The 13,436-nt window shown below is 34.8% G+C and overlaps 3 protein-coding genes across 5 annotated transcripts; 2 read left to right on the plus strand and 1 right to left on the minus strand.

The window, feature by feature from the left end:
• On the plus strand, positions 346–3,951 carry LOC107626304 (E3 ubiquitin-protein ligase RHF2A). 3 transcript variants are annotated; one of them, XM_016329156.2, is made up of 10 exons: positions 346–504; positions 612–729; positions 1,400–1,534; positions 1,654–1,700; positions 2,068–2,130; positions 2,225–2,333; positions 2,416–2,765; positions 2,863–2,967; positions 3,066–3,430; positions 3,675–3,951. In XM_016329156.2, exons 2-9 carry the CDS (start codon positions 724–726, stop codon positions 3,376–3,378), a joined length of 1,128 nt encoding a protein of 375 aa, XP_016184642.1. In that variant the 5' UTR covers positions 346–504; positions 612–723; the 3' UTR covers positions 3,379–3,430; positions 3,675–3,951. The 3 variants fall into 3 exon arrangements, with proteins under 3 accessions (XP_016184642.1, XP_020972285.1, XP_020972284.1); XM_021116626.1 differs by lacking the exon at positions 346–504 and having other exon boundaries at positions 536–729; XM_021116625.1 differs by lacking the exons at positions 346–504; positions 612–729 and adding an exon at positions 783–1,264.
• Positions 4,095–8,652, plus strand: LOC107626302 (putative RNA polymerase II subunit B1 CTD phosphatase RPAP2 homolog). Its single transcript, XM_016329154.2, has 7 exons — positions 4,095–4,140; positions 4,989–5,606; positions 5,842–6,660; positions 6,749–6,942; positions 7,056–7,319; positions 7,640–7,798; positions 8,281–8,652. Exons 2-7 carry the CDS (start codon positions 5,015–5,017, stop codon positions 8,383–8,385), a joined length of 2,133 nt encoding a protein of 710 aa, XP_016184640.1. The 5' UTR covers positions 4,095–4,140; positions 4,989–5,014; the 3' UTR covers positions 8,386–8,652.
• On the minus strand, positions 8,703–12,812 carry LOC107626303 (protein WVD2-like 4). The gene is made up of 9 exons (XM_016329155.2): positions 12,491–12,812; positions 11,853–12,099; positions 11,379–11,732; positions 11,172–11,266; positions 10,882–10,962; positions 10,714–10,792; positions 10,562–10,633; positions 10,190–10,297; positions 8,703–9,295 (listed from the first exon to the last, which is right to left on the minus strand). Exons 2-9 carry the CDS (start codon positions 12,093–12,095, stop codon positions 8,912–8,914), a joined length of 1,416 nt encoding a protein of 471 aa, XP_016184641.1. The 5' UTR covers positions 12,096–12,099; positions 12,491–12,812; the 3' UTR covers positions 8,703–8,911.

Genomic DNA, 13,436 nt, shown 5'->3' on the forward strand with positions numbered 1-13,436 from the left:
TAGATTAATTTTAGTAATTGTCTTTTTTTTTTTCATATACCTGTATATTTATTGTTTATTCTCAATTAAAAAAATGATAATACAATCTAACTTTTTCTAAATAATTATTTATATTGATCCCTAATAACAAATTTAAAGTGTTAGAAATAAACAATAAATTACTAGTTAGGTGGTGATTGGATATTCATCATCATCATCATGATCTAAAATTCTTAATTAAACATCTTATCATTTTTTTTTCTGTATTATCATCATTGATTCTTTAATTTAATTAAGATTTTATTATCATTAATTGATAATAATAATAATAATAATAAGGCGTAGAAAGCTATAAAGTTGAGTATACTTTATTCTTCTTTGTGTCCTTTCTGTGATGCTTGTGGGGTTAGTGGGGGTTTCTTGTCAAAAATCAAAATTCTTCATTTCACACAAACACAAATTTGGTAAAGAAACCCATCAATCAAATCAAATCAATAATCAATAATAATCATAAAATCCAGCAAGGTAAACTGCAACACTCTTCTCTTTGTTCTTTTTGTTTTTTTCTTTTCTTTATGATAATCATAATTTCTATTATTGAATTGTTGTTGTTTTCTGCACTGCATCTATAGCTGCTACCTTGGAGGTTTTGAATTCAAGGCTTTGTTTGGTGGGTTCACAAATAATCACTACAAATTTCTTGAGACCCCTTTTTTCTCTTTTGTGGAGCTTTACCAATTCTCAATGGAGGTAAATCCTGTAACTATTCGTTTGTTTGTTGAATTTTGATTGCAAATTTGTGCTTTTTTTCCTTTTTTGTCAAATACCCATTTCAATTTATGTTTCAAAGATTAAACCTTTATTATACAGGAGTTCATTCCAATTGCATCCTTACATGATCCCTTTACTCTGAGCTGTTGTTTTTTCTTCCATTTAACTTTTCACGTATTGGCATATATTTGGTACATGTTTAGAAGGAATAAAAGATGTTTCAGGCATAAATCTGATTATATTTCTTTAGGAGAAAAATGATCAAATTTGAATTCCAATGGCTAGGCTTAGGTAAATTGTTAGAGTTGAAAGTCTGAAACAAAGATCATTGTTTTGAGTTTATTTGCTGAAGCCATGGAAGCCTTACTTGAATAGTGTATAAAGCTTATTTTGGCTTCATTGTTTCATTATGGTTATGATGATGATGATTAATTGAGTTAGTGTTGTTTAATCGAGCTAATGATGTTTAATGTTATTGCGTTGTTCCATTCTCTGCTGTCATCTAGTACACGAGGTAATTCCGGGTAGAATCTGTATTTTTAATGTACTTATCGAAACCATATGTGGTCCATATTCTGTTTGATAAAAATAATATGCACTCTAAGAACTTGGGAAATATTTTCTGAAGTTGTTGGCTGGTATTTAAAAGGTTCCAGAGATGGAAGGAAAGATTGAAAGCCATACAACATCAGCAGAAGCCTTTGTTGAAGGGGGGATTCAAGAAGCCTGTCATGATGCTTGCAGTATATGCCTTGAGGATTTTTGTGACAGTGATCCTGCGTCGGTAATGTTTTCTGCTTTTGATTCATGTGTCTTTTGATTCCGGAATTAGTACTATAATAAGCAACTATTTGAGTTCAATCGAAAGACATTTCTTCAATTTCTCCACCTCTTTTTTTCCAGGTGACTAATTGCAAGCACGAGTTCCACCTACACTGCATTCTTGAATGGTACAATACATGTTTTGCAAGTTGTGTATCTTTCGGAACTTATTACGTTTTAGTTACTGGTGCTTTACGTTCCTTTACAGTACTCATAGGGATATGCATTATGTCATCTAGTTTGGTTTCTATTTATTAAAACGCCTTATAGTGTTTCACCAATAACAAATTCTCATTGACAAAATAGAACCAGAAGTAAGAAAGCAATGATGTACTTATATGCCATTTCCGACTTTCATGTTTTGTTTTCTTTTGATCTTCGGGTTGGGCAAAGTGGAAGGGACCAAAATTTCGACATGATAAAAGGGGGTTACTAGCCGTACCGATGTAAATGGAACTATATAACTTTAGCAATTTTACGAGTGATTGTTCACAGGTGTCAAAGAAGCTCCCAATGTCCCATGTGTTGGCAATCTGTTAGCTTGAAGGATGCTACCAGGTTGTTTGTTTATGATTTTTCTTTTCAAATATGATATCTATTTTATAATTCTTTTTTGGAATTATATTATTAAACTCGTATGCATTTATGACAGTCAAGAATTGCTTGAAGCAGTAGAGCAGGAGAGGAGCATAAGGGTTACCCCATCAAGAAATGTTGATATCTTTCATCATCCAACCCTTGATGATCCAGAATTGCAGCAGGTCGGTTATCTGTCATCAGTTTCGAAGTTTTGGTTTGATTCGCTTGGTTAAGCACATCATAATATGTTTTCACATTATGCAGTTTGAAGAGCGAATAATTCAACATATAGCTGCTGCGGCAGCAATGAGGAGAGCACGGCACCTTGGTCACAGGGAAGGTCCTAGTACTCGGTCATCTGCTCATGGCCATCCACATTTCTTACTATTCTCGGCACAGTCGAGTGCACATCCATCTAGTCCTGAATCTGTTGCCGGAGATGGAAATGAACTGGCTGAAATCCCTGTAGGAAGTCCATCTACGCCACTTACATCTGATGGAGACGAACCATCAACGTCTCAGCTGATCGCACATATTCAAACTCGGAGCCCTTCTTTAGCTCACAGGTCTACTGTCTCGGCTACAAACCGTGAAGGGATTCACCCTAATGAAAGGTACTTAGTTAGGTCTTAATGATTATTATCTTAGGGATCATTATTAGTAGTTTGGATAAGTGGAGTTATGTATTCTTTCTTCCCTTGCATGCCGAAGTTCTACCACTCATTCTTCGACTTTGGACGGAGACAGAGCAGGGCCATCCGATCTCCAGTCATTTTCTGATTCTTTGAGGTCCAAATTTAATGCAATGTCCCTGAGGTACAATTTCTTAGAAAGCAATGGCATGTGTCCTTACTCCTTAGAAGTATGTATTTTCTCAAATTGACTTATACGGTATTGAATTGTTTTATGACTAGATACAAAGAATCGCTTTCGAAGGGCACAAGGGGATGGAAAGAGAGGCTGTTCTCTCGAAATTCTTCCGTGTCAGAACTCGGTTCAGAAGTCAAGAGAGAGTTGAATGCTGGAATTGCGAGTGTATCCCGATTGATGGAGCGCCTCGAATCTAGAGAAAATAATAGAGTTGGGGATGCATCTTTGTCGAATCATTTGGCGGATTCCTCCATCCCTGAGACTAGCAACCAGCACAATGTGGAAGCTCTCGGAAGGAACTCTTCGCGCGGCAATAATTCTCAGGCCACTTTTTCTACTGGCTCAGATTCAAACTAAGCATTGTTTTTGTTTCTGTGAATGCATACTCCTCAGCATCTCATATTTGAAGGTGAGCTTTGATCTTTGTTGTTTGTTGGTGGAACCTATTAGCCAGAACAGAATCAGCAAATCTTTCATCAAATTTAAAACCAAAATATAGCTGTAAAATGGTTCTAATGATAACATATTAAAACTCTTCCATTCACCTCAATATTTACCTAGAGATGGAGGATAATACAGAGAAATAATTTACATGATTTTTAATCCCATATTCATCCATATAGATTCTAACATAACTAATTTTCTTTTTTCAGGCTAATTGTTTGCCCAGAAATGACATGCTGAGGAGATTATGCCTTTGTTATGTTCTGGTTTTCAATTTTTTCTTTTAAAAAAAAAAGGGTCTAAAAGGATATTTGTGTCAAAAGCTGAGAACTCTTAGTCTTATCTTGTGTATATTAAATGATGGGAACATGGAGGAGTTTGTATTTAATCTGATGGAGAAATTGGTTTGAAATTGAATTATCAGAAACTGGTGTCCTTATATTAATTACTTTTGGTACAATGGAACCCAATGGGAATATATGTGGATCAAGGTGTGCCAATTTTAAAGGTTCATTAAATAATTCAGAAATTTTAATTATGCACAAAAAATGGCCATATATAGTTTTCATTTTTTTTTTGTCTAAAGCACCAAATAATTGAGAAAATTATTATTGGTCTCATCGTTATTTCATATTACCGCCACTCGCCACCGTCCACCGTCAAGTCACTGCCGGAGTACCTTCCCTCCCTCTGCTTCTTCTTCTTCTATCCATAAACCCTAGGGCTTTGCAACCTTCTCAAATTTTTATCTATGACAATTAACTCTATTCTAAGTCACTTCTCTTGTTCTCCTTAAAAACGAAATCAATTTTATCACTCGGACCAATTGGTTTCAAATGATTTTTTATTCTTTGACCGTATTCGAAAATTCCCAACCTTTTTGAGCTACTTAGTGACTTGGGATTTTGCAAATGTGGTCACTTTTTAAATCAATTTTTTTTTTTATAAATATTTTAGCAATGTATTTAGTGCAGCTAAATCTTTTTAAAAAATAATTAATATAATCCAATTCCATATTATGCCAGCTTTGGTTGTTTTGTTGAAGCATGAAAGAGTTTAAAATACTTGCATTGGAATGAAGTAATAAGGTTTATATGAATGTACAAATAACAACTAAAATAATAAGGGATGTCACAATATTTATATCTGCATTGCATCTTTGTAACCAAGTAATGTACAGTAAGAGGTACAACTTGGTAGTAGCTATTTGACATTGAGTAGTATAATCTATGTTTATATGTTGAGTAAGCTGAGGGGAGTAGTTGAGTTAATTCTAGGAGCACGAGGATGATTTGATTATTGTAATGAATTTTGAAATCTAATACTTGATTATGTTTGTGTTTGAGGGAATAGAATCAATCTTAGAAAGCTTTGCTTTCAATATTTAATTATCATGTGCAATTGTTTGTCTTCCTGTTTTTCTGATCAGTTATTGCCCGAGTGCTTTTGAATTAGAAATATTTATTTTTTGTCTGGTGGTAGCTTAATGTTAGTTTTTTTTTTTTTGCATGACATTATTCCAGATACTACCTTTTAAGGATTTTGTTCAATGGGAAAGGATCAACTTGCATTTGTCAAAGATGCTGTTTTCAAACTGCAAATGTCCCTTCTTGAGGGCATCCAAAATGAAGACCAGCTGTTTGCAGCTGGATCTGTGATATCAAAGAGTGATTATGAAGATGTTGTGACTGAACGATCCATCACAAATGTGTGTGGTTATCCACTCTGCCACAATTCTTTGCCATCTGATCGGACCCGGAAGGGTAGATATCGGATTTCACTAAAGGAGCACAAGGTCTATGACCTGCATGAGACATACATGTTTTGTTCATCGAGTTGTGTTGTTAACAGCAAAACTTTCGCTGGGAGCTTGCAAGATGAGAGATGCTCAGTTTTAGACTCAGAGAAACTAAACAATGTTCTTAGACATTTTGCGGATATGAATCTAGAACCATTGGAGAAGTTGGAAAAGAGTGGTGATTTGGGTTTGTCTAACTTGAAAATTCAGGAGAAAGAAGAAACCGGCACTGGAGAGGTGTCTTTGAAGGAGTGGGCTGGACCTTCAAATGCAATTGAAGGTTATGTACCAAAACCAAGAGACAGTGATTCCAAGGGTTCTTCTCGGAAAAATATTAAGAAAGGTGAGAATTTATGGAGTCCTGATATGTTTAGGAGCCTAAATTATAAAATAGCCATATGCTAGTTCTTGTTTAGGGGTGATATTTTATTTATTCTATTATGTTCAATCAGTGGCATGTGAGTAAATATGATTGAACTGAAGCTGGCGACCTGATTTCTGAGAAATGGAATAGTTTAACTTTTAGTTCTTATCCTTCTTCACTTTCCGACAAAGTGGGCTTTGATTATGCGTTGCAGGGGCCAAAGGTGCTCGTGGCAAGTTGAACGGTGACAAAAATTTAATTATTAATGACATGGACTTCACGAGTACTATAATTATGACCGATGAGTATAGTGTTTCGAAAGCACCACCAGGTCAAACAGACACCAAAGTTGATCATCAAATTAAACCAACTGCATCAGTTGAGAAGCTGAAAACGGTTGGCAGTAAAGAGGTAGTTGCAAAAGATGGTAAGAGTATTGAAGAACTGTCTTCCTCTTTTAAGAGTGGTCTAAATTTAAGTGCCTCAGAAAAAGAGGAGGAGCCAAGAATCAAGGAAGTAGCTGAATCTTGTGATGCTGTGCTCAAAACCCCTCTTGACCCTTTTGATAAAAAAACAAATGTTAATTTCGTCTCCATATCTGAAAGACAATGTGATGTTGAAAAGAACAATTCTGAAGTGGCACCAATAAAAGATGGGGAATGTAGAGTTGCTGTTAATGATGGTGCTTCCACTTCCAATGTAGATGCAGCCAATGATGATGATAAAGTCCAAATGGAAAAAACAACCGGATCATCCAAGAATAAACCCAAGTCTTCTCTTAAAGCTGCTGGTGGAAAGAAACTTAGTCGCTCTGTTACTTGGGCGGATGAGAAAAGCAACAGTTCCGGGAGTAAAGATCTTTGTGAGGTTAAAGAATTTGGAGACGCCAAACATAAATCTGACTTGGTAGATGATACAGAAGTTGATGATGATGAAGATATGATTCGTCGCACATCTGCTGAAGCTTGTGCAATGGCATTGAACCAAGCATCGGAAGCAGTTGCATCTGGAGGATCCGATGTTGCTGATGCTGGTAACTTTTGTTTCTTTCATATGTTTTCTATTTATATATTAGATGAATTTTCACCTTCTTTTGGTGTCCATCAATGTGTCTCCTGCAGTTTTGGAAGCTGGGCTCATTATTTTGCCACCCCCACAAGACGGTGTTGAGAAAGAGATTAAGGAGAATGATGATATGGAAGAAACTGAATCGTTTACTGTGAAATGGCCACAAAAGCCTGGATTTCCCGATGTTGATTTGTTTGACAATGAAGACTCATGGTTTGATGCTCCACCTGAAGGTTTCAGTTTGACAGTGAGTCTCTAATCTCTACTGAGTTCTTTAACAAATATCCAATATCCTAAACTGTGCATGCTTTCTTGATTTAATCCATGCCATACCTTGATCCTTTTATAATTTTGTTTCAGTTATCACCTTTTGCAACCATGTGGAATGCACTCTTTACATGGATATCATCTTCTTCTTTGGCATATATATACGGGAGTGATGAAAGTTCTCATGAGGAATATCTATCAGTTAATGGGAGAGAATATCCATGCAAAATCGTATTGTCAGATGGTAGATCATCTGAAATAAAGCAAACTTTAGCCAGTTGTCTTTCTCGAGCTTTACCTGCAGTTGTTGCCGAGCTCAGGTTACCAGTACCAATATCAACCTTGGAGCAAGGGGTGGTAAGATTTTGGCTTTACTTTGTTCTATATACTAAGTAATGATGTATTACAGTTGTCAGACATCTGGTTCCATCTTGTGTTTACTAAGTAATCATGTGTGGTTACCTAGTAATGATGTTTCGTGTCGTAGGACAAAGGAAATTGTTTAGATGGGCACTGTGGAGAGTTCTTTGCACCTTAGAGTTATGCCTTAATTTTAATAGTATGAGTTGCATGTAGTTTTAAGTTATAATCTTCATAACTGTACAGAGAAATATCTTGTAATAATCCAGATACTATTTTTATATGGATATGAGTTACTTCACTTGATTTTCTTATAGGCATGCTTGCTGGATACAATGTCATTTGTGGATCCTCTTCCGGCTTTCAGAACAAGGCAATGGCAAGTGGTTGCTCTTCTGTTCATCGATTCATTGTCCGTTTGTAGAATCCCTTCTCTGACCTCATACCTGACAGATAGGAGGCCCTTGTTTCGCAAGGTGAGAGATGGTGATATCAGTATCTTTACCCTGGCAGGAATCTTATTGATACTAAGAAAAAAAAAACAATATAGTTATATTACTTAGATATCATGTCCTAAAATCTTAATCCTTTCCATATATGAGCTTTTTGTTGAGGTAGTTCAATTAACATTCAAGTATCTACATAACAATCTGCAAGAGAGATTGCTTAATTTTCATCTGTGTTTCCTGTATAGATGTTTTGCCACCTCTTTTTATTGGTTTTGGTGCAAAACTTAAACAATATAAGCCCTTCATGGTTTAGCAGATCATGCTTGATTTTCTTCACCTTCTTCTACTAAGATTTAATAGCCACATTTTACAATTCTATAATCAAGTTTTTTGAAATGAATTCTTATATCTCTTAGGTGCTGCTTCTTATTCTGTGTTACTTCTGATTTTGTTGCATAATCCTTTAGTTTTCATTCATAATTTGTTAACTATGGGTTTGATGAAAACAGGTTTTGCATGGTACCGAACTGGATGTGGAAGAGTATGAGGTGCTGAAGGATCTCATGGTACCACTTGGCCGCGCGCCTCAATTTTCTTCCCAAAGTGGAGCCTGATCACATGATGCAACTTCAACTTGAATTGATCATCTTCAACAACTGAATTCTGAAGAACTTACAATGATTTGAGTGCAATCTTTTTATTGTTTCTTTTTCTAGGAAAAAAATTGCATTTCAAGCATTGCAGTGATTGGAAAATTCTGTTTATACTTGAAACCAAGATACTTATATGTTGGCACTTGTAAGAAACCCAAGCAAGATTGGAACCAGATTTTAGTATGACTCAATTCTATTGAGAGTGATGAATGAAAGATTGATTTTCAATTTTGACAAATTTCTGATATGAATTAACACACGAATAACTTGCTAAACAATGAATAAACAAGGCTTTTTTACTATAGGTTATAAAGGTATGAGTTCAATACAAGAAGCAAATATAATTTAATACATGCTTTTGATGAACAAAGAAACAACCTCATTATACATGATATAATATAATGAAATGAACATGGGAACAATAAAAACAACTTCAACAAGGAATCCTAAGTTTATATAATCAATATATTTGATCTGGATTTAAATTCTACCCTCCAACAGTAACCTCATATGATACAACCAGTGCATTATTGTTCTGACCATGAGGATTTTCAGATCCAAGTTCCATGCCACCTCTTTGGTATTCAGAATTGTTAACTTGTGCTTCTTGGCATTCTTCATTGCTTCCTATACCTGAGACCTTGATTATAGACTTTCTAGAATCATTTTCAGTTTTCTTTGAAATTTCCTTAGCTTGTGGCTTGGTTTGAGTTTTGTTCATTGGTTTCTTTGAAGTAACATCTTTGTGAGCTTTCACCTTTGATTTGGTGGCTGAATCATTCTGAGAACAAGATTTATCTTCTGAATTGTTGCTCACAACAGACCCTTTATTCCTTCCAAGCTTTGGGGATATTGGGCGAGTTGTAGGTATCTGATTGGTAGATAAAAATGCATTAGAATTGGTTCGCTAGATAAGAAATATGCAACTCCGAAGAGTATAGAAGAGACATGTTATTTGTACTTATTTTGTCTTATAAACTGAGCCCATACAAGCAAGGTTGTCAAACTCGGGAGTCTAGGTAAACTCGTGGAGTTGACCTAGACTCGACTCATAGACTCGTATGAGTTTACCTGTTATAATTTTTTTGCAAAAAACATATATATCGTGTATAATATATATGTTTATTCAAATACAGACATTCAAACTCAACAATTTCAATATCAAAAAACATAATAAATTAACATAATACTTCAATTATAACAAGTACTCTAGAACACACATTCAAATCCTTCACAAGTATGCATCTAGTTCAACATAAAATGCAAAAAGGGCTTGGAGAAGAGAGTGATTGAATGAGTGCGGCAAACAAAGTGAGGAATTTAGCTGTTTAGGGTTACGTTCATACGTTGCTCCCTTTTTTCCTCGTTTTTTTGGGCCCAAAATGGCTCCGTTTTTGCAAAAAAGGCCAAACAAAGCAAACTCGTTGACTCGTCCGTAAACTCGCGAGTTTGACCGAGTTTATGCGAGTTTACCCAGAAACGAGTTTGTGTCTGAATTAACTCGATTCCACTTTAACTCGAGAGTTTGACAACAATTAATACAAGTAAAATGAGTACTTAAAACAGTTGAGCAAGTCAGCATTACAGAAAAGAAGAATAGATTCTCTAGCTAAAAAAACACACATTAGCAATATGAACTTGCTTTTTTATTTGCCATGAAAAGCCATGAAAACAAGCTTGGATAAATGGAAAAAGAAAAAACCACTTAGTTCTGACTTCTGAGAATGGAGAACTTCTTTAGAAGGCATTGTGAGAGATAAGTTACCTTCTTGAGTTCAACCTTTGGAGGAGGTTCCTTATAGAAACTTGGCATTGGAGTGGCCTTGAATGTCATGGCTTTCCTCAATTGCTTGATCTCTGCTTCCTGGTTTTCCTGCACAAAATCCACAAGACAAAATGAAGAAAATAATTTAGAAAACTAAGATCACAACAAGGAATAGAATCCATTTTGTTCGCGCTAGGGAGAATGCTATGATGCATCACTTTAAACTCGCTACATCATGCACTAAGGTAATCCCAACGGCTCAAATCCGGTGCATAATAGATTGACTTAAATCTACTCAGTTGGATTACCATAGTGCATGATGCATCGAGTTTAACTTGGTGCATCTAAGTCATAAACCCATGCCATATGTACCTTTGATTTCTCTTGGAGATTAGTCTTTTCAGCTTCCTTTTCCTGAATTTTCTCTTCCAACTTTGAGAAGAACTGAGGGAAACAAAGGATCAATATATCACAATGACTATTAACATAATCAATAAGATAAGATGCAAGGTTGCAGCAATAACCTCCTTCCTCTTTTCAGCTCTCTCTTCCAATCTGAAGGAGAATCCAGAACCACTGCTCCTCCGGCGAGGAGTGGTGCTTCTGATAGCATGTAAACAAAGTTTGATGAATATTTTAGTAACACAAAAAGAATGAACTAATAAGTGTGAGTGATAGTGTATGAATCATACGAAGTTGTGGATTGACCATCCTCATCTTCCTTGTTTGTTTTTTCAGATTTTTTTGAGTCTGAATTTTGATCAACAACAGATCTGCAATAAGGCCAAAAAGCCATAATGTCACAGTCCAATCAACAGAATATTGAATTATTGATCATCCAACTTATAGTATTGATGAAGGATAGATTTAATTACTCTGTAGTCTCTTATAGTTTCACTTAATTATCAATTTGATACTATAGTTTAAAACTTTATAATTAAATCCTTATACTGAGTGAAATTATAGGGAGGCTAGCACTTACATGGATGGTTGAGATGGTTGAGATGGCTGAGATGGCTGAGATGGTTGACTCTTGGCAACATCATTTGCCAGCGCGGCCGGAGTTGACCTTCCAAGCTGGTAGAACAATGAAAAGAAGCTATCATGAGCATGGACATGGATACCAATGAGGAAGAATTTATAAGTTAGACAGAGAAAATGCAATGTAGAAAAAAAAAAAGAATCTAACCATAGGGCGTTTAAAGCTAGAAGTTGATGTCAAATTCTTTTGGTTTGTTTTTACTTCCTTTGAGCTAATTTGAGAGTTTGTCAACTTGCTTCCATGGCGAATCGAAGACTCGGCTTTAACACTATTGCCTTGAACATGCTGCTTAGCTTCTGTTTTCACCTGAACTCCATCAATGCTTTTCTTTATACCATCTCTAGTAGTTGCTGATTTTGATGGGAATGAAAGGCTCTTAGAAAGATTTTGCCTTTGCTTTTGCTTTTGAGAAGATGAAGTTGAAGCCTTCAAATCTGGTTTGTCTTTGATGACAGCAAGTTTGTTGTTCTTCACAGCAACACCACCTTTTCCACCAGGTTCCTAACAACATCAACTTGTTTATATATTTCTATCTTGAAACAGTTACCAAATTCGCCACACTCGCTAAGTGACATTAACATTCACAATGTGATAACTGATAAATAACCATTAATGTGGTACCTTAGCATGCTTTGAGCTTTTACTTGCTGCTGAAGATTTTGTTTTTGCTTCAACTTCAACTTCAACTCCATCACTAGCAGAATTTGAGGCTTCACCTTCTACTTTGGGTTTAGATCCTTCATTCTTTCCATGATTCTCTTCATTGTTGCAATTGTTTTCAACTTCTTTATCCATGTTCTCATTAGTACTCACCCCAATCACATGTTTCTCTTCCTCCACAGCAACTCCATTTTCAGATTCCATATTGCTATCATAATGAAAAACAAAACCAAAAAACAAAGGAAAGAAGACGAGGTTAGCCGAAATATGGTTATTGATTCAAGAACTCAAAGTTCCCCTGCTTCTAAATTCTATATGATTTCTATAGAAAGGTGCATGGACTATTAAACATGCCATTGGAAATTCTTGAAAAGATTTGATACATCAAGATTAACTATCAGATTCCAATGCTACATTTTCTCAGTATAAACAATAGATAACATAACATTGGATCTTCATCACAAACTTGAACATTGACCCAGATAAGATGAACATCAATTATATCAAAACCACACAAAAGAATCCATGCAGAATCAAAATCAGAACAAAACCAAAAGAAAGAATCTGAAAACAGAAATTCAGAACAACTGAGAAAATACCTCTAGAACTATGAGAATAATAAGCAGTGGCTAATCAAATTCAAAGGCTGAATTATGCACAAGATTGGTGTCTATAGTGTAAAAACAGAAGAGAATAATAGAGTATGAAAATTTTGATTATGATTTGGATTAAAACCACTAGAAGAAGTGGATTTTTAAGCACTTAAGGTATGTATTATAATAGTTGAAACTGAAAGCTCTGGAGTTGGTGACACAATACTTTTCCTTTGAGAAAAGAGAGATATGAAATTAAATTTTTGGAGATTTTTGGAAAAGAAATCTCAAGTGGAACTAGCTTTCAATGAACTGGAATACATAGATAGATTAATAGGAACTGTCACAATAACTTTTCTATTATTCTTTTTAACATGTAATTTTTTTTGGTACAATTTTAACAGTGAGAGAGATAAAATTAGAATATTAACAAAATTAATGTAACTAACATTAAAGTTATGTTTGGTAAAATGTATAAAAATATCTTGTCTGTTTCTATATATATTATTATTGGATGAAAAAAAAAATAACTATAGCCGGAATCACTTGTTTTTTACTTTTTTTTTGGTGGAACCAACAATGGAAAAAACAAAAAACAATTAGGGTTGTTTTGTCTTTTGATAATAATCTATGTGCTAAATTAACTTTGATTAAGGTTGATTAGGATAGAGGTTAACTCCTTAACAAAAAAAGTTTATATGCTTATGTATCTGCATAACAGCATAAGTGTATACTTAGTTTAGTTTATTTTAATTTAATTTAAATTAATTAGTCAATTATTTATTTGATCCAGAAATTTAATGTAATAAACCAATCATTACATTCGTATGAATTAATTAAGATAATTCATAATTTGTCTCAATTCCTCCAACTAACTTCATGGAAGAGGGTGCCACTGCCAGCAATAAAATGTTATTTAAAAATAAAAAAGGTGATTATTGCCACAGTGTAA

Source organism: Arachis ipaensis, chromosome B02, assembly GCF_000816755.2.
Source record: "Arachis ipaensis cultivar K30076 chromosome B02, Araip1.1, whole genome shotgun sequence".
Taxonomy (NCBI): Eukaryota; Viridiplantae; Streptophyta; class Magnoliopsida; order Fabales; family Fabaceae; genus Arachis; species Arachis ipaensis.